General features: G+C 42.8%; 1 protein-coding gene across 1 annotated transcript in view; it reads left to right on the top strand.

Moving 5' to 3' along the window:
• The window catches only part of LMBRD1 (LMBR1 domain containing 1), a 289,978-nt gene that overhangs the window by 259,989 nt on the left and 9,229 nt on the right, over positions 1-20,760 (top strand). The window contains exon 15 of the mRNA XM_068281447.1: positions 17,316-17,407. Coding sequence (XP_068137548.1) covers positions 17,316-17,407 — 92 coding nt within the window. The remainder of the gene's footprint in view (positions 1-17,315; positions 17,408-20,760) is intronic.

The raw sequence follows: 20,760 nt of genomic DNA, 5'->3' as shown, positions 1-20,760 counted from the left end.
GCAGCAATTGGCATCCAAAAGAACACGTGAAACATGAGTTACATAGGACCACATTGATTGAAATCTACACCCTGTTTTGGTGGTTACCTGGCTGGCAGGGCGTAGTTTTCAATCAGCCGCAGCTGCGCGCATCTGCCATTTTCGTCACTCTCGCCTATCTCGCCGTTTAATCCCCGCCGTGTCCCGTCGCAGCTCACTTGCTCTGCCTGTCTCTAGGACGGTAGAGCCCAGTGAGCGGGTCAGGAGCCAATTTCACTGGCTCCTGGCCATGTCTATCAATGTAAGCAACTCACATAGGCTTACATTGAAAGACAGGGTCAGGAGCAAATGAAAGCGGCTCCTGACCTGCTCACAGGAACTCTGCCGTCATCGAGAAAGTCATAGAGACGGAAGAGTGGGTGGCCCAGGTTCCCAACGTGCGGCGATTCATCCATTATGCATCGGGACCAGCGGTCTCTGGTTCTTAAGGGGGCAGAGAACACTGGTACTTAAGTGGTTAACTCAGGAGTTTTTCTTTAAGAAGGCAGTCTGTGTTCAAAATGTCCACATAAACTTGGCCTGTAATTGGAAAATAAAAGGCTTTTCTGTACCTGCAGAACATTATTATTATCGTACAGTTATAGTATATAGGGCTTGCTTATCTTCTGAAGTGCTTAACCCTTTTGCTGTCAAGATCATCTTCCCAAATTGCCCTTCTGCTGTCCGAGCCAGTTTTAACATTTTTTTTGTGTCAAAGAAGCGCGGATTACAGACTGAACGTTCAGTACAGATCTACTAAACTAATCATTTTCTAAAAGTGCAGAGCTTGTAGAATTAATATATGACATTATCACATTACTATTTGAAATGATTATAGTGCCAAAATGTTTTTAATGTTTTCATAAAAAATGCATTAAACTCCTTAATAGTGTTTACAAAACAACAAACGCTTCCATATACCCACTAAAAATAAAATATGAAATTGTGCTACATTAATAAAAGATTAAAAAATATAAAATTGTTTACACCCTTCCAACAAAAAAACAGCAGGATAACATTGGTAAAGCATGGAAGTGCAGGATAACCTAGGTGCATCCTGAACCCAGGGTATCCTGCAGTCCCCATCCTGAACCCAGGGTATCCTGCAGTCCCCATCCTGAACCCAGGGTATCCTGCAGTCCCCATCCTGAACCCAGGGTATCCTGCAGTCCCCATCCTTAACCCAGGGTATCCTGCAGTCCCCATCCTGAACCCAGGGTATCCTGCAGTCCCCATCCTGAACCCAGGGTATCCTGCAGTCCCCATCCTGAACCCAGGGTATCCTGCAGTCCCCATCCTGAACCCAGGGTATCCTGCAGTCCCCATCCTGAACCCAGGGTAAGCTGCTTTCCCCATCCCGAACCCAGGGTAAGCTGCTTTCCCCATCCTGAACCCAGGGTAAGCTGCTTTTCCCATCCTGAACCCAGGGTAAGCTGCTTTCCCCATCCTGAACCCAGGGTAAGCTGCTTTCCCCATCCTGAACCCAGGGTAAGCTGCTTTCCCCATCCTGGACCCAGGGTATCCTGCAGTCCCCATCCTGAACCCAGGGTATCCTGCAGTCCCCATCCTGAACCCAGGGTATCCTGCAGTCCCCATCCTGAACCCAGGGTATCCTGCAGTCCCTTTCCTGAACCCAGGGTATTCTGCAGTCCCCATCCTGAACCCAGGGTAAGCTGCTTTCCCCATCCCGAACCCAGGGTAAGCTGCTTTCCCCATCCCGAACCCAGGGTAAGCTGCTTTCCCCATCCCGAACCCAGGGTAAGCTGCTTTCCCCATCCTGAACCCAGGGTAAGCTGCTTTCCCCATCCTGAACCCAGGGTAAGCTGCTTTCCCCATCCTGGACCCAGGGTATCATGCAGTCCCCATCCTGAACCCAGGGTATCCTGCAGTCCCCATCCTGAACCCAGGGTATCCTGCAGTCCCCATCCTGAACCCAGGGTATCCTGCAGTCCCCATCCTGAACCCAGGGTATACTGCAGTCCCTTTCCTGAACCCAGGGTATCCTGCAGTCCCCATCCTGAACCCAGGGTATCCTGCAGTCCCCATCCTGAACCCAAGGTAACCTGCAGTCCCCATCCTGAACCCAGGGTATACTGCAGTCCCTTTCCTGAACCCAGGGTATCCTGCAGTCCCCATCCTGAACCCAGGGTATCCTGCAGTCCCCATCCTGAACCCAGGGTATCCTGCAGTCCCCATCCTAAACCCAGGGTATCCGGCAGTCCTCATCCTGAACCCAGGGTATCCTGCAGTCCCCATCCTGAACCCAGGGTATTCTGCAGTCCCCATCCTGAACCCAGGGTATCCTGCAGTCCCTTTCCTGAACCCAGGGTATTCTGCAGTCCCCATCCTGAACCCAAGGTAACCTGCAGTCCCCATCCTGAACCCAGGGTATCATGCAGTCCCTTTCCTGAACCCAGGGTATCCTGCAGTCCCCATCCTGAACCCAGGGTATCCTGCAGTCCCCATCCTGAACCCAGGGTATCCTGCAGTCCCCATCCTGAACCCAGGGTATCCTGCAGTCACCATCCTGAACCCAGGGTATCCTGCAGTCCCCTTCCTGAACCCAGGGTATCCTGCAGTCTCCATCCTGAACCCAAGGTATCCTGCAGTCTCCATCCTGAACCCAGGGTATCCGGCAGTCCCCATCCTGAACCCAGGGTATCCTGCAGTCTCCATCCTGAACCCAGGGTATCCTGCAGTCTCCATCCTGAACCCAGGGTGTCCTGCAGTCTCCATCCTGAACCCAAGGTATCCTGCAGTCTCCATCCTGAACCCAGGGTATCCTGCAGTCTCCATCCTGCATCAAGTGTATACTGCACTCCCATCCTACACGGGCCCCATATTATCTTGCACACTCACCCTGAACCCGGATTATCTTGCACACCCACCCTGAACCCAGGTTATCCTGCATTCTCGTTTTGCAGCCAGGTTACTTTTTTCTGTCTATTTGCAGGAATGTGCCAAGTTTTTTTTGTTGCTGTTGTTGGTTTTTTCTGCTGTATTGAGCAGTGGTGGGCTAACTAATGGAAGGATGATGGGGTTGAGATTTTCTTCCCTTCCTTTTCTTTAAAGGCTTTAATCTATGAGAATATTCAAACAGCAGCACTGCGATTTGGTTCAAACCACAAACCTACTACATTCAACATTTTTCAGAGTGATTTAGCTTGCAAAAATGCAATTTCCTTCTAAAAATCGCATTGCAAAATTGCATCACTAAGCAGTTAACAATTGCATTTTGCAGTGTTGGATCTTTTTGCGCACTGCCTGTAATCCTGTTTGGGTACAACTAGTACTGTGTGTCTATAAGCTAGAATGTTCTCAAAGTAAGTTTTATTTTGGGAATTGGCTGAGAACTGTTTACAATATCTATGCCTCATTCTGCACTTCTGTAATCAATGTTCTTTTTATTACACTGGAAGACTCTTAGTTGCCAAAATTATGCAATACATTTTAAATATCCTGTGCTTGCTCGTGATAGTAGATCTGCTGCTAAATGCTTTCTCTGCTTATAAATCATGACACAAAGGGGCAATTAAATAACCCAGTTTGTGACTAGTGAGAAAAATACAAATGTATGCCTTGATCAGATTGAGACCGATGAATTAATGGATCAAAGAGTATAGATTGTAAGTTGTGTGTTCTGCACACATGTCTTAAGTGGATACAATAAATAAGCGGAGCTGAAAAAGAGGTACTGTAATTAGAAAAGCTCTCCTGCAGTTTTGTTGCTCAGGCTATGTGCCCATCTGTTCCTTCTATGAACAATTGCTTCATCAAATACTTTACTGGGCAGAAATCCAACTGGCCAAACCTTAAAACCAGCAAGAAATTTATGATAAACCTCAGTGACACACTCCTCAGGTCATCACTTCTGTAGTGTCCTGGAAGGCCCTGCAAGACAAGGTCAAAGGAAATGCTTTATTAGCCAAGAATGCCCTTTTATATGGGGAAAATAATAACTTCTGCCAAGAAATATCAGCAAGGGCACAGCAGAGGGAACACAGTAGACACTTTATCATTTAGTAATCTATTCAAGCTGCGTAATTTTAAAAGAAATGTTTAATATGCTCTTCACACGGCCAAGTTTGTGATGCAACAGCACAGATTATTGAACTGTTTAAAATGAATGTTTATAGTAAATATTGTCAGTTTTTAATGGTCAAATATATAGCTTTTAGTTTAAGGCTGGTTTCACAGTGGGACGTTACAGGCGCACGTTAGAGCAGCCTGTAACGCAGCCCACCACACAGCAATGAAAAATCAATGGGCTGTTCACAGTGCCCACTTTGCGTTACAGTGTAACGCTGCGCCATAATATAACGTACTGCATGCAGTACTTTGTAAGCGGCAGAGCCGTGTTAGACTGTTTGCACATGCTCAGTAACGTTGGGGAGGAGCTGAGAGCGGCCAGGCACATGGCTAATTAATATTCACTGCACTCAGTGACGTGCAGTGTTTACTTCCTGGAGCGGCCGCTCTGTGCGGCGATTGGCCGGCGGGACCACGTGATGCCGCATGCGTCCAAGAGTGCGCATCACGGCATCACGGACGCCAGAGTGAGCTGCACAACGTGGCTCACTCTGACGTCCAAAGCAGGGAGCACCAGGCGTTGCGTTAGCGGCACGTTATGCGACCATAACGTCCCCTAAAACGCAACGTCCTGGTGTGAAACCAGCCTAAAAGTGAATAAGGTTTCTTAAAGAAGTTATAGAATGTTGATAAAAGTATGGTATAAAATGTGAGACTGTATTACATCGTTTTTGTGTGTTTCAGGCGATTGGTTTAGCAGTCATAAATGGTTTTGGACTCCGACACCAATATGTTTTTATCCCCAAAAAGTGTTTTACATTCTCCTCTATTCCTCTTTACTTTATGTCATTTAAAGGAAAAGGTTTGCTTTGTTAAAAGAAATACCGGTACATTCTGCCACTTGTTGTAAGGATTTTATAAATCATTTTTTTTTTGTAGGTTTTGTACTAGCTTTTGTCTTGAAAAGGGTACAAATACCCATTTATCAGAATAAGGCAGAGTGTTTCTAATGATGACATGATGACTTGCCTTGCTGGCACAGACATGACTAAGAAATATCTCTGTTGGGATTGCAGGGAGTCTTGCTAGAATATAGATGCTAACAAGTGGCACATTTTCTATAGTATTCTTCTGGCAGGAGATTTTACTTAAAGGGAACCAGAGATGGAACGATTCACACAAAATAAACATATCAGTTGATAGCTTGTAAAGAATAAATGCTCTACCCGATAATTTCGCCACTCTGGTGTGCCTTTTTGAGTGCTTTTTATCCATTATTCCTCCAGGAAATATCCAATATGGCCGCCGGCTCATATTCCTTCTGTTCCAGGTTGAGGTGTTCTGGATGTGCTGTATAGGCTATATGAGACTATAGACAAGAAGGGCTGCTGTAGGCTTTCATCTGTGTGCTTTCAACTTTATTATTCTGGTATGCTTTGTGGCTGCCTGTAGGAAGTGTCTCTCATAGTAATGAAACTGCATACAGTAGATAATAATGACAGGCTGCACACACAGAGCACACAGATCACACAGCCACACTTGTCTGTTAGACAGAGATTTTTCCTGAAGCATCAGCCCCTCCCATATCATCACAGCTCTCAGTATGTAAAGCATGAAATTTGAGCCAGGAGGGGGAAGGCTTGGGCTTGAAAAGACTTCACAGAAGAGTGACTGAGCTATAATGATTCCAGGTCAAACCTCGACTGAATAGTCGGTGGATTCTTATCACAGTTGATAACAGATAGATTAGACTGAGAAGAATAAAACTAAAAGCAGGGTAGGTGTTTACTGTCATGTTCCCACTGATAAATGTAATAAAATACATGAGGGTGCTTCGTCTCTGGTTCTCTTTAAAGAGACTCCGTAACAAAAATTGCATCCTGTTTTTTATCATCCTACAAGTTCCAAAAGCTATTCTAATGTGCTCTAGCTTACTGCAGCACTTTCTACTATCACAGTCTCTGTAATAAATCAATGTATCTTTCCCCTGTCAGACTTGTCGGCCTGTGTCTGGAAGGCTGCCAAGTTCTTCAGTGTTGTGGTTCTGCTATGAACTCCCCCTTCCAGGCCCCTCTATGCACACTGCCTGTGTATTATTTAGATTAGGGCTGCTTCTCTTTTCTCTCTTATCTTTTACAAGCTGGATAAATATTCCTCTGAGCTGGCTGGGCTTTCACATACTGAAGAATTACAGACAAGGGCAAAGCTGTTTGCAGGAAGAAACGAGCAGCCTGAAACTTCAGTGCATGAGAACAGGGGGAAAGAAACACACAAATGATCTCTTGAGATTCAAAAGGAAGGCTGTATACAGCCTGCTTGTGTATGGATGTATTTTCTATGTGTGGACATACTGTACATCAACCTACTTCCTGTTTTGGTGGCCATTTTGTTTGTTTATAAACAAACTTTTTAAAACTGTTTTTAACCACTTTTAATGCGGCGAGGAGCGGCGAAATTGTGTCAGAGGGTAATAGGAGATGTCCCCTAACGCACTGGTATGTTTACTTTTGTGCGATTTTAACAATACAGATTCTCTTTAAAGTAAATCTGATGCCGAAAAAAAAAGGTAGATGTACTGTAGTGGGAAGCCTGTGGATGCTGCAGACACTTCCCCAATCCTCAACAACCTCTCTGCTGTCAGCCTGGGACTCCATTCATTTTCACAGTCGCGGTCCCCTCCGTGTACGAGTGTGGCTGCAGTGCACAGGTGCCAGTTGGGTGTGTGCCTGCACAATAGCACTGATATACTTGCGCACTTAGGAAAAAGTTGTGCACAAGCACCTCCGTACTACTGCACGGGCTGAACATCTCACCTATGCAATGTGGGCTTACCTTCACACTGAGGGGAGCTCAGCCACAGGCAATATTCTACAATAATGTTGAAGACTGTAAATATGGGTCCCAGTGCAGAAACGAGGGGGCATAGGAAGACCAGGGAAGCCTCTGGACTTTCCTGAGGCTTTCCCTCTACTAAGGTATCTTTTTTTTGTTTTTTGTTTCCGGTACCTTTTAAGCTGGCCATACACTATACAATTGAGATTTTCTCAATTTTTTTATAGGATAAAGGTAAACAGAGTGAAAATTATTTGAACTGTTCAGATAGAATGTCAAACGAGAAAGATGTGATATGATTGGCAAGACTGTAGAATCCGTATTGTATCTGATATAACCTAGTACATTAAAGCTTCATGCATACCTTGAGCAGGGACAGGGCACAGTTGATATTTTTCATAGCTTTGTACTGAATCTGTGGGACTCATTGCATCAGGTGCGTGGTGACATCTGATTTAATGTTGAGGGGGCACATGGATATCCAGGTAGAAATCTGATACTAATAACTCCCCCCTTGTCAAGAGTCATGTGATGATGTGTGGTGGTCTTATGTCTGGAGCACCTACAACCAGTTTAGCATTTGCACACTGTTCTATAGAGGAAGAGCAGTGTTTGCTTATCTTACGCAAAAAAGTGCATGACATTTCTCCATTTACTAACAAGTGATCTTGTGTAAACGCAATCTCTCCTGTGCCTAATGCTAGCTACACATGATGCAATTTTCTTACAGATTTATTGTCAGATCGATTACTTCCAACATGTCCGATCTGATTTCTGATTGATTTTCGGAACCATTTTTCATAGAATTGAATGGAAAATTGATCATTGATCATTTAGAAATAAGATTGGACATGTTGGAAGTAATCAATCTGACAATAAATCTGTAAGAAAATTGCATCATGTGTAGCTAGCATTACAGTAACTTTTACCTGTCTTTATCTAGCTGAACCTTATTTGACTAACCAGCCTTGTACGATTTGTCATTCTAAGTGTATTGTTTGCCAAAAGGGGCATTACTTTTTATCTTCTTATTACAAGATATTTGACAATACTGTACTGCTACAACATTGGTTCAAAGTGAGGAATATATGTATCTAAGTCAAAGTAGTAAAACAACTTTAACTATGACATCTTGAGTATCTAGCCACAGTAGAAATGTTTGCATGTTTTATGAGGTGCTGGGGCCTTTTTACTCATTGTGGGCACAATCCAGTAAATGATATGCTTTTGTAAGGAAAGTATTTTCTGAAAGGTAATATTAGCAAGTTTGTACATCTTTTTAAGGTCAAACATGTGACGTTCTCAGGTAATTTGTTCAATCATGTTGCTGTAGTGCGCCATCTGTATTTTTTTGAATCTGTCAGTAAATCAGGTGAGCAGCTGCAGGGTTGCAGATGGTGACAAGACTGCTATCCCCATTGGATCTGTTTTCATTTATACTTTGCAAACAAACATGGATTTAACTCTTGTTCAGCTGTTCAGTTGCAGTTATTCAATACTATTCTTTGTTTTCTGGAACAGAATTTGTTTGAAGCAAGTCAGACTTATTGTTTATATTGGTGTTCTACATGCTTTTGTGGTGTGTTTTTTATCATTTTAAAGGACACTTGAACTGAGAGGGATTCTTTTAAACAGTTCAGTAGAATATAGTGAACTCTGATATAATAAACATCTGGCTATAATAAACTCAGTCCCTAGGTCAGGGGTCTGCAACCTTTAAGAATCAAAGAGCCACTTGGACCCGTTTTCCGAAAAGAGAATAAAAACTGGGAGCCGCAAAGCCATTATAAAACAGATATGACCCTAATATGCACAAATCGTTAGCAGATATGTCCCCAATACGCACAAATCGTTAGCAGATATGTCCCCAATACGCACAAATCGTTAGCAGATATGTCCCCAATATGCACAAATCGTTAGCAGATATGTCCCCAATATGCACAAATCGTTAGCAGATATGTCCCCAATATGCACAAATCGTTAGCAGATATGTCCCCAATATGCACAAATCGTTAGCAGATATGTCCCCAATATGCACAAATCGTTAGCAGATATGACCCCAATATGCAGATATGACCCCAATATGCACAAATCATTAGCAGATATGACCCCAAAATGCAGATATGACCCCAATATGCACAAATCGTTAGCAGATATGACCCCAATATGCACAAATCGTTAGCAGATATGACCCCAATATGCACAAATCGTTAGCAGATATGACCCCAATATGCACAAATCGTTAGCAGATATGACCCCAATATGCAGATATGACCCCAATATGCACAAATCGTTAGCAGATATGACCCCAATATGCAGATATGACCCCAATATGCACAAATCGTTAGCAGATATGTCCCCAATATGCAGATATGACCCCAGTATGCACAAATCGTTAGCAGATATGTCCCCAATACGCACAAATCGTTAGCAGATATGTCCCCAATATGCACAAATCGTTAGCAGATATGTCCCCAATATGCACAAATCTTTAGCAGATATGTCCCCAATATGCACAAATCGTTAGCAGATATGTCCCCAATACGCACAAATCGTTAGCAGATATGTCCCCAATATGCACAAATCGTTAGCAGATATGACCCCAATATGCACAAATCGTTAGCAGCTATGACCCCAATATGCACAAATCGTTAGCAGATATGACCCCAATTTGCAGATATGACCCCAATATGCACAAATCGTTAGCAGATATGACCCCAATATGCAGATATGACCCCAATATGCACAAATCGTTAGCAGATATGGACCCCAATATGCACAAATCCTTCAGCAGATCTGAAAAGAAAAACCCATTTACTCACCTAGTCAGAAGTACTCCTGTCACGATCTCCTCCTGTCCCGACCTCCGGTCCCGACCTCCTTGTGGCGCGCAACTCCCTCGGCTCTTCTTCCTTCCTTCCCGACGTCACGTCCTGCCTGCACTACACTGCAGGGCTACGGGAAAATGGCCGCCCGAAGCCCTGCACTGGTCCGGCGGCCTCTCTGATAGGCTGCCGGCCAGCTGGCAGCACACGTCACACGCGCACATGTAACAAGTGCGCCGCAGCCACTGACACTCACTACCGGTGTAGTGTCAGAATGGGCAGCCCTGCAGCACCGGAGCCGCGACTGAGCCGCGGTCTAGGAGCCGCGGCAAAAGTGAAAAAGAGCCGCTTGCGGCTCCGGAGCCGCGGGTTGCCGACCCCTGCCCTAGGTCCTGAAAATTTGCCTGTATGAATATTGTACAATGGACAACCAAACTCTGATACAGTAAACTACTTGGTCAGGTCCCTTATATAGAATCTGTACTGTCCAATTTGTACAATAAAAAAACATACCAATCGAGTCACTGGGATCTCCTGGACCCCTCTTTACCGTTTCCACCGCTCCCTGACGCGATCCTGGCTTTTAATCGCCAGTTTTAGGCAGTGCTTACAAAAAAAAAAAATAACCATAGATCTATATTACAGAGACAGTGCAACCAGAAAAGGCTGCAGTAATCCAGACCACATTAGAACAGGTATGGGAACTTCTAGGATAAAATAAATAAGGCTGAAAATTTTGTTACAAAGTCTCTTTTTAAAGTTTAACAGTTTTCCAACCGCTGGTATGCCCCTGCGGATTTCACTTCAGTATCAGGGGCGTAGATATACTTACTCGTTAGTTTACCTCACTGTTTCCAACCGCCGCACTGCTGACATTCGTTTTGGTCAGAATCCCAGCGTTCTGTGATTGGTGAATGGGAACAGATTGTTCCCAAACCCGATCACAGTGCCTGTGATGAATGAGAGCCGGTGGCAGTGAGACGTTGGCTTTTATTAACAAAACAAAAGTAAAACCCTGTTACACTTAGTGACACTGAAGCGGAAAAAAAAATCCTGATATAATGAATTGGTTGTGTAGTACAGATAATTAATAGAACATCAGTAGAAAAGAAAATGGTATCATAGTTTTATTTACAAGTATATGGCTTTTTTATGACTGCATCATTCTCTAATAATTGCAGTTTCCACAAAAACACTCAGTAATTTAAATGATTTCACAGAGCAGGCTACTGACCCTTTGAACTTCTCTCTGCAGAAGAACCATAAACAAAGAAGAAACCAGATAAGTGCTTCAAAAGACAGTACCGTCAATGACTTTATAAAGTCGCAAAGCTAACAGAAGCTCTTTTACTTAGATAACTGAAGTTTCTTAACTCTTCCTGTACTGGAAACAATATGAGACTCATATATGTGCGAATAATGTTGTATTTCTTAGCTGTACTACACATACAAATCATTAGACCATAAGTTAATTTTCACTTTAGATTTCCTTTAATACTTTTGTGTGTTGTTTACAGTACTTGGCAATTAAGGGTAGCACCATCTTGTGGCCAAAAAGTAAAAATGCACTCCATCCTTTATTTACTCTATTGTAAATAGAAATGCATACATTTTTATTAATTTGTAACCCCTTACAACCCTACCCTATAGTTATCAAAAAGAAATGACACCATTACAAAAAAAACCAAATACTTTTGCTGGTGGCTGCGACTCGGGTCTTAATGCATGTGCCACCGTACCAGTTTCTACTACCATGCTGGTGCTCGCCACTTCACCAGGGTCTACAGTAGTACTGGTGCTAGGTCCAGGAGTTGCTACGCTGCTGGTGCATGCCTCACCAAGAAAACTCAGATCAGCTGCTGCCCTTGAGTCTGATCCTGCGGTCCAGTGACATGGGGTGTGGTATGCCTGGCTCTAGCGGGGACCTCAACCTCGTCATTGCTATTGGTCAGAGAGCCACTGCTGTTCACCGGTTCGTATTCTGACCCGGATGATTTATCGGATAAGGCTTCCCAATCGCACTCACCCCACTGGGCCAGAATCTCGGCGGCCTCTTCAGCGGAATACCCCTTTTTTTTGCCATGGTGGACTGCTAAATTTAGGGGGTATTCCTCTGAGACTACCCAGGAAAAAGAGCACCTACCTAGCAAAAGGGAGGTACTTATGAAGTAGAAAGCTGTGGTCACTGAGTTTTGATAAAAAAAAAAAAATTAAAACTGATCTTTACAGCACCACAGTTATTGTACAGTGTTTTTTGCAGTGATCAGAAAAAAAAATTCTGTCACTACGGTGGGGCGGGTGGTTTGGCCGGGTGATCAGAAGCCCACAGGGGGCAGATTAGGGCCTGATCTGATGGATAGGAGTGCTAGGGGGTGACAGGAGTTGATTGATGGGTGTCTCAGGGTGTGATTATTATAGGGGGGAATAGATGCAATCAATGCACTGGGGAGGTGATTGGAAGGAGGTCTGAGGGGGATCTAAGGGTTTGGCCGAGTGATCAGGAGCCCACACGAGGCAAATTAGGGCCTGATCTGATGGGTAGGTATGCTAGGGGGTGACAGGAGGTGAAAGATGGGTGTCTCAGGATGTGATTATTATAGGGGGGAATAGATGCAATCAATGCGCTGGGGAGGTGATTAGGGAGGTCTGAGGGCGATCTGAGGGTGTGGGAGGGTGATTGGGTGCCCGCAAGGGGCAGATGAGGCTCTGATATGATGGATATAATGGGTAGCAGTGACAGGGGGTGATTAGAGGGGAGAACAGATGTAAATAATGCACTGGGGAGGTGATCAGGGGGGGTCTGAGGGTGTGGGCGGGTGTTTGGGTGCCCGCAAGGGTCATATTGGGGTCTGATCTGATGGGTAGCAGTGACAAGGGGTGATTGATGGGTGATTGACAGGTGATCAGTGGGTGATTACAGGGGAGAATATATGTATACAGTACTCTGGGGGGGGGGGTCTGGGGAGGATATGAGGGTGTGGGGGTGATCAGGAGCCCCCAGGGGGCAGTTTAGGACCTAATCTAAAATATAGGGTTGACAGTGACAGGGGGTGATTGGGTGTAAACAGTGGTCTGAGGGGGTGATCAGGGGAGGTCTGAGGGGTGCTGTGGGAGATCAGGGGGCCGGATCAGTGTGTGTGTTTACATGCACAGCTGCCTCCACCCCTGGTGGTCCCTTGATCACTGGGACAACCAGGGGAGGAGGCAGCCTGTATAATACACTTTGTATACATTACAAAGTGTATTATACACTTTTTACGGGGCAGATCGGGGGTTAACAACCCGCCGGCGCTGCTAATTGGCCGGCGGGTTGACGTCGCAGGTGGGCAGAGACTATTGCCGGCGGATGCGCGCGCATGTATGTGCGCGATCCCCGGCTAGTTAGTTCCCCAGGTGCCGCCGCCGATCTGCATTTCGTGGTCCTGGGGGTGCCACTTTGCCGCCACCTATTGGTAGTGGGCGGTCGGCAAGTGGTTAATATGTCATTTATTTATTGTATTTATAAAGCGCCAACATATTACGCAGCGCTGAATGTCATGAGGGCATATTACTGTTACTTTTGCAAATAAAGGCTCGTAATTATTAATATAGTATTAACAATCACAGAAACAAATACACCTTTATTTCCAGATAAAATAGTATTGCCATATATTGTACTAAGGACACAATTTAAACTTTTATTATTATTATTCCCTTTAAAATGCATAGATAATCATTCTTAGCAAAAGGTACCACTCAAAGCCTAATTTGTGGCAAAAAAAATATATAGATCATTTTGGTCTGATAAGTAACAATAAAGATATTGGCGAATGAATGAAGGATCGTGATGTTACATTTTCTCTGGTTTTTAAGGGGAAAAAACTGTGGTTGAGAAGTGGTTAATATAAAAAGATTTTTACTGCACCAGTTGCCCAGAATTCATGCTGATCTCTTTAGCTGCAGTAGTATCTGAAACAAGCCTATAGCTAATTTTTAGACTTATGTCAGAAATGTAAGATCTGGATGCTTGTTTAGGGTCTATGCTAAAAGTATTAGATAAAAGTTTTAGAAGCAGATGATCAGCAGGACTGCAAGGCAACTGGTATTGAGCAAAGTAAACCCGAGGTGAGAGGAATATGGAGACTGCCATATTTGTTTCCTTTTAAACAATACCAGTTGCTTGGCAGTTCTGATTCAGTGTCTCAAAAACTTTTAGCCACAGAACCCGAACAGGTATGCAGCAGATCAGGTTCTGTGATTTAGATTTTACTGGATTAGCCATATGCTTGTTCCAGGTTTTTGACTCACACTTCTTATGCCAGAAGATCCACAGGGCTGACAGGCAACTGGCATTGTTACCAAGGAAATAAATATGGCAGCCTACATATCCCTCTCAGTTCAGGTTCTCTTTAAAAGGAAATAAATATGGCAGCCTCCATATCCCTCTCAGTTCAGGTGTGCTTTAAGGCAGAGCACAAACATAAACTTAAAAAGAAAAAAAAATGACCCATACTAAGTCACGCAGTAGAGTACAAGTGATACAGAATGCCATTTCTAGACATATACAGGTAGCTAGGTACGTACTGTTAAACTGTGAATACAGAATTATATTTTGGATTTCTAAATACCGTCACTGGATAAATTGGGATGCTTTTTAAGAAAACCTGAGACTGCCTAACTAAGCTAAAGTTCTACCAAAGTTGCCCCTTATGTGGTGCAATTCTCTTTTAAATGGTCCCTGGAGCTATTGAGTACCTATTTAGAATTTCCAAGTACAGCTCATAGATACAGTATATCAAGTTGGCTTAATCTGAAGTTAAAGCGGAATATAACCCTGCATTTCAACTTTGCTCTAAAACATTATTTACAGCATATTATATGCAAAAAGCATTTTTTTTACTAGACCAGCATTGGAAGGGTTAAACACAGATGTTTCAAGTTCTGTGGAGAGATATGCAGAAGTTCAGATTGTTACATTCTATGTATCTATTGATAAACAGTTACACATTCTTTGGCTGTCCTCCAAGCTCCTTCTCAGTGAGAGAGATGAGTCACATTCAACACTTAGATACATTTATGTAAACAAAATGTATCTTTTTCAGGTTCGGATGCGTCTGCAGAAATCTCAAGGAACTTTAAAGCCCTGTGTAACCCTTCAAATGCTGGTCTAGTAAAAAAAAAAATGCTGGTTGCATATAATATACTGTAAATAATGTTTTAGAGCAAAGTTGAAATGCAGGGTTATATTCCGCTTTAACACACATCTATAATGGGCTGTCTGTTGCAAGAGTTGATTTCTAACTTGAAATTGCGTCCTTCAATTACAGATATGTACTGTACCACTATCCCAAATGTTTATTCAGATCAAATGGTTTAACCTGAGTTTCCCTAGCTAGATTAAGGTAAGGGGTCACAGTTGGCAAGTTTGCATGCACAAAATTTGTATAAAATCTGACAGCCCATGAAGGTTTATGGGCTCATTCATACTAATGCACATTTTTACATGTGGGGGAAAAAAAGAACCTTGCTGCCTGTTGCAATTTTTCCAACACTGTGTTTTCTCCATTTTTGGTACATTAGCTGCTGTCGATAAAACAAATTTGATCCCTCTCTGGAAATTACTTTTTATGAACGTAAAATCCTCCTGAGTTTGGTAGATGATTGATCACCCAGGCTGCCTGTTTTTCCAGACTGCATTTTTCAGTACAACCAAATCAGGACTCTTCTATAGCGGCACCCAAATGTATCAGTGCATGCTGCCCCCAAACTCCTCACAGCAGCTCCTTTCACCCCAGAACACAGATCTGAGCTAACTGCTGTGAGAGAGGCACAGTTAGGAAGAGGCCACACTTGTGTCCACGGAAAACACTGGCGTTTTCCCGTTAACAATTTTACGCGCTTGTCTCCCACCGTAGACTGCCAACACCTGCTAGCAGTCTATGGGAATTGTACGTGAGTTGCGATTTCATGCGGCCAAGAACCAGTTTTTGTTATGCACATGAATCACAGGTGAAAAACAAACTCGCGTGTTGCCAATGAAGAGCATTACGTACAATTTTGCATTGTGGGAAATTGCATGGGCATTTCAACAAAGTCTTACTTTTTATCTAACATGGTTACTTGTTTTTATTAATTATTATGGCTACTGGCTGTAACAATCCTCATTCTAGTATAAGAGAAGTATGCACATGAAGATCGATTGGGGATCAGCAGCGACCAGCAATTGTGCCCCAATCCATCTGCACTACCATGGCAACGACAGCATGAATGATCGTTTAAACGATCGCTGTAAAATTGTCATAGTGGACAGTGGGTATCTGAGTGATCAGTCACTCAGTGATCAAACATGACTGTTACAATCGGTGCATGTCACTAAACATTGTTGTTAATTTGTCGCAAAAAAAAGTTTCTGCTCAATTGCATCATGGGGACACACCTTAAGGTACACTGATTGGTTTAGGGACCCCATGATCCCTTCCACCAGTCATTCCTGCATTGGAGGGGGTGGGGGCACGTGTATGCGATCATTAAACAGGACGTCATGTACTTCCTGTATGCATTTTTTTGAAACTGTTCGCTGTTACTAGCTGTAACAGCTTTTCTTACTGTGTTTGTCATTATACCATTTGCAACCAATTTTATGCTGGGATTGATTTTGCGGTTTGAGGCTGTAGAGAGAATTTCCCATTTTCTGCCACTGTTAAAATAGTTTTGTTTATTTATCATTGTTAAGACTTTAGATAAAAGATGATGAAAATATGAGCAAATACACAGCTGTGAAACTAACCATCTCATACAATAAGCAAATATGACTATCCTCACTCTGTGTCCTATTCATCTATATCCAGCGTTCGTTCGTTTTTTTTTTTTTTTTTACTTATTGTAGTCATATTAGTGTATCCTTTTAATTTGGAAGGTCTGCTCTATTGAAAACTTTCTTAGTTTTATAGAATGAGAAAGAGAACATATTTACAAAAGTACTTTGTAGCAGGGTATTGTCCTGTGAGTATTCAAGATAGCCCTATCTGCAAGTGTACATTTAAAAAAAAAAATTGAGTCTTTTTAAATCTACTGCTTTTGTTAGTATTGTACCTTAAAGTGGACCCGTGGTTAAAATAAATTGATGAGTTAAACAATTGTATTTATACTCCTACCCCTTAAAATGACTTTTTTATATATACCATGGTTTTATTTTAAATGTAACCATTTACAAAGTAGGTTGAATGTTTTATTGTCTTTACTCAATGGCAGTCTATTAAGTGTCCCAGAGTGAAAATACATGAACTATTGACCTTTTCTATCTCTCCCATTCCCTTTAGAAGTTGTATTCTGCCAGGAAAATATTAATGGCTTTAATGCTTATCAGTGAGGTTTTCTATATTCCCGACAAGGTACCAACAAGACAGAAGCTGTCACTTGCATGTCTAAAAATTAACTCTTTCAGACAGCACAATATAACATGTAAAACAGCCTGGTTATTTATTTGTTTTGCACTGCACATACAGTACATGTTTATCTCATGTCACACGTTGCATCATGTCACAAGTACAGCAATTTAAGGTGTCTGTAATGTACAAAACTTGCACCAGAGATCTGGATTGACAACAAAGTTTTATATTATTTCTCTTACAGATCAGTGTACAATTACTCGAACATACCTTTTTCTGCACAAGTTTTGGTTCTTCAGTACCATTTATTACTTTGGAAACTGGGTATTCATTGGGGTAAGTACTGACGGTTGCTTAAAAGATAATTGTACCTATGAAATAAATGTATTAAACCAGACCCGGTTTACACCCTGATCAGTAATGCAATTATAGTGCATTGTTGATTTAGCTAGTGTACACCAGTTCTGTTTCTTCAGTGCACTTTCCAAGCCACTTCCCTGCAAATCCCACTACTGCCTATTTCTTCATGAAAGATCTATAGACACATCTGTGATCTATAATGAAGTCTGATTAATACTTTCATTTGATGGTGGGGAAAATTAAATGTGCACTATTTTTATTACTTATTATTTTCCAGTGCTCAATACAACATCCATTTTAAGGTTTAACACTTGTGCTAGAATATTTTTATTACATTTAAGAAGTACTGTATATACTCGCATATAAGCCAACACGCTTATAAGTCGAGATACCCACTTTTCCCTCAAAAACCATGAAAAAGTGATTGAGTCGCATATAAACCCCCTCCACAGTAGCCGGATGTGCCCCCAGTACAAGTCAGCCCCCATCCTCATAGCCAGATGTGCCCCACGGATGATACAGATGTGTCTCAAGATGCCACTAGAAGGTGTCAGATAAGAGACAGCAATTGCCACACAGGTAGAATCTCTGATCATTGCACTGACAATTGACACGTTGCTTGTATGCTCCGCTCCACAAGCCAGGGGACACCGATACTCTTGAGCAGCGCACTCTGCACGCCATGCTGCAGGGGAAAGGGGCAGGGACATTGCTAGGAGCCAGCTGGTGAGAGCAGGCTCACTAGTGCACGATCCTTACTCTCCTCTGCCATTAACAAAACCTGCTCCACTGACTCGCATGTAAGCTGAGGAGTTAACTGTTCAGCACATTTTTCGTGCAAACAAATTAGGCTTATACATGAGTATATAAGGTATCCAATTCTCAGGATCCAGCAGCCCAAACAAACGTTTTTAAAACAACAAATGTTACGATATAAACCAAGAGTTACAAGTATGGTTGCTGTCTCAGAGAACATTGAAAACAATGAAAAACAAGTACAATATGGGACAACATATGAATAAAAATAAAGAACTGTTCTTCAAAGCCAACTTACGTATATAGAAGTTTTCTGTCAAAGTGAAATCAAGTCCCCAGCATCTGGGCCCTCCAAGGAGTTCAGCAAGAGATTTTCTTTACAAATGTACTATTTTTGGAGTAATGATCAAAAAGAATTTCAGCAAACGCACTTAAATTGTGAGTTTCTGCACTGATGACGTTTGAAAAGCGGAAATAATTGAAAATAATTGGTATGTCAGGGAATATTTCATTTAGGTGCTTCACAAATGTCTCTAAGTGTGTCACTGTGTATTAACAATGCGGAGATCTGACCATTCTTCTGCCAGATAATTATGAATGCTTTGAAAATATCTCACAGGAATCAACTACATGATGGACAATTTTGTTGCAAACAAAATTGCCTCAATTTCAAGTCCAGAGTGTCCTTAGTCTCACTGAGTATGTTATAGTCTTCGCTTTGCTATCAAGCAAATTGTAAGTTGATTCAAAACCAATTCTGACCTCTTTATTGGCCTGGCAAACATATATTTAATGTAAATAATTATTTTACAACTGATATGTCTGTGGTTTCATAATACTGGGAAAAACTTCAGTGTGGATATTTTTCAGTATAGGTAGTCCCCGGTTAACGAACGAGATAGGGACTGTAGGCTCGTTCTTAACCTGAATCTGTTGTTGAGTCGGAACACTGTGCCATCTCTGTCCCCTGTAACTTTTCTGTGCCCCCGTGTGCCTCCAGTATCCGCCTCTGTCACTTCTGCCCTCTGTACCTGCTTATAGAAGTTTAAAAGCCATTTTTCAAAATCGATTTTCTTAAAAAGTCCAATTTGAAAAAAAATGTTTGGCTTGTTCCCATGGAAACACAGAATGCATGCCGTTCGTATCGGCGGGTTGTTCGTAAGTCGGGGACTACCTGTATGCTAACCTTTTTTTGATGCTAAGACATCCAGCACCTCTTGCATTATTCTTATAGAGGTGGAAAGTGCAGTTCTACCAGAATTGAGAAGTTGTAAAAAGGAACAGTCCATTTCTTTACAGTGTTCCAACAGCTTTTCAAACAAGGTTGTATGTGGCAACACATTTTTTGCCAACCAGGATTCTTTAAGCTCCCACAAAGGCATCTTTCTGTAAGTTATTTAACTCATATAAAGATCTGTCAAATTGAGTTTGCTCTGGTACATGCTTTTATAAAAGGTCAGTGAAAGATGCAAAGTGTGTTTTACCTTTTTGATGGTCCTGCAAGTTTTGTGTTGTACACACCTTGAGGTGTCTGCACAAATTCACGTGTTCCCCCTTGGATTTACTTTGTGCAGCGTGTCCCTTTTGGGGTTCACTGGCAACACATACTTGATCCTGGCAGATAGCTGGCAGAATATGCTGACACGGTTTGAACTCTATGTGAAGGAGCACTCCTGTAGTAAAAAGGACAAGATAGTCCCACCTACATACTTCACCCAGCCAATCCTGGGTATTCTCAAGATGCCAGCTTTCCAAATAACAAACCGCTGGGAAATGACAACAAGATAAATTGGCCGGTGGAGCACCTGGCTAAATGGTTCTGGGGAGAATGCTGTCTTTGATAGTAGAACATTTAATGCATGCCCTACCTAAAAATAATAAATGTTTGAAATTTATAATCTGGAAAAGTAACAAAGCATTTTACAAAAAAAGAAAGTGGTTTCCTTTATACTCATATTTTTTGTGGCTTATAAAAATTAAAAAAATGATAAGACCAAAAGGAACAAGAGTGAAAAAAATAAATATACATTTGACAGAATCTGTAATTTAGGGCTCTGTGTTAAAGGGAAGGTTCAGGGAGGTGTTTAAAAAAATAAAAATACTAATCCACTTACCTGGGGCTTCCTCCAGCCCGTGGCAGGCAGGACGTGCCCTCGACGCCGGTCCGGAGGCTTCCAGTCTTCTCCGGTGGCTCATCCGACCTGGCCAGGCCGGCTTCCTGGTCGGGCTTCTACTTGCGCTCCAACATGCGTCTCACGCGGCCGCACTGACATTATCGGACGTCCTATGGACTGTACTGCGCAGGCGCAGAACTACTGCGCCTGCGCAGTACAGCCTGGAGGACGTCTGATGACGTCAGCATGACCACATGAGACGCACGTTGGAGAGCACAAGAGCCCGACCTGGAAGCCGGCCTGGCCAGGTCGGGTGAGCCACCGGAGAAGACCGGGAGCCTCCAGAGCGGCGTCCAGGGCACGTCCTGCCTGCCACGGGCTGGAAGAAGCCCCTGGTAAGTGGATTAGTATTTTTATTTTTTTAAACACCTCCCTGAACCTACCCTTTATTTCTTCTAT

The sequence above is a fragment of the Hyperolius riggenbachi genome, chromosome 4 (genome assembly GCF_040937935.1).
Source record: "Hyperolius riggenbachi isolate aHypRig1 chromosome 4, aHypRig1.pri, whole genome shotgun sequence".
Taxonomy (NCBI): domain Eukaryota; kingdom Metazoa; phylum Chordata; class Amphibia; order Anura; family Hyperoliidae; genus Hyperolius; species Hyperolius riggenbachi.
This window is presented reverse-complemented; position numbering and strand designations above follow the sequence as displayed.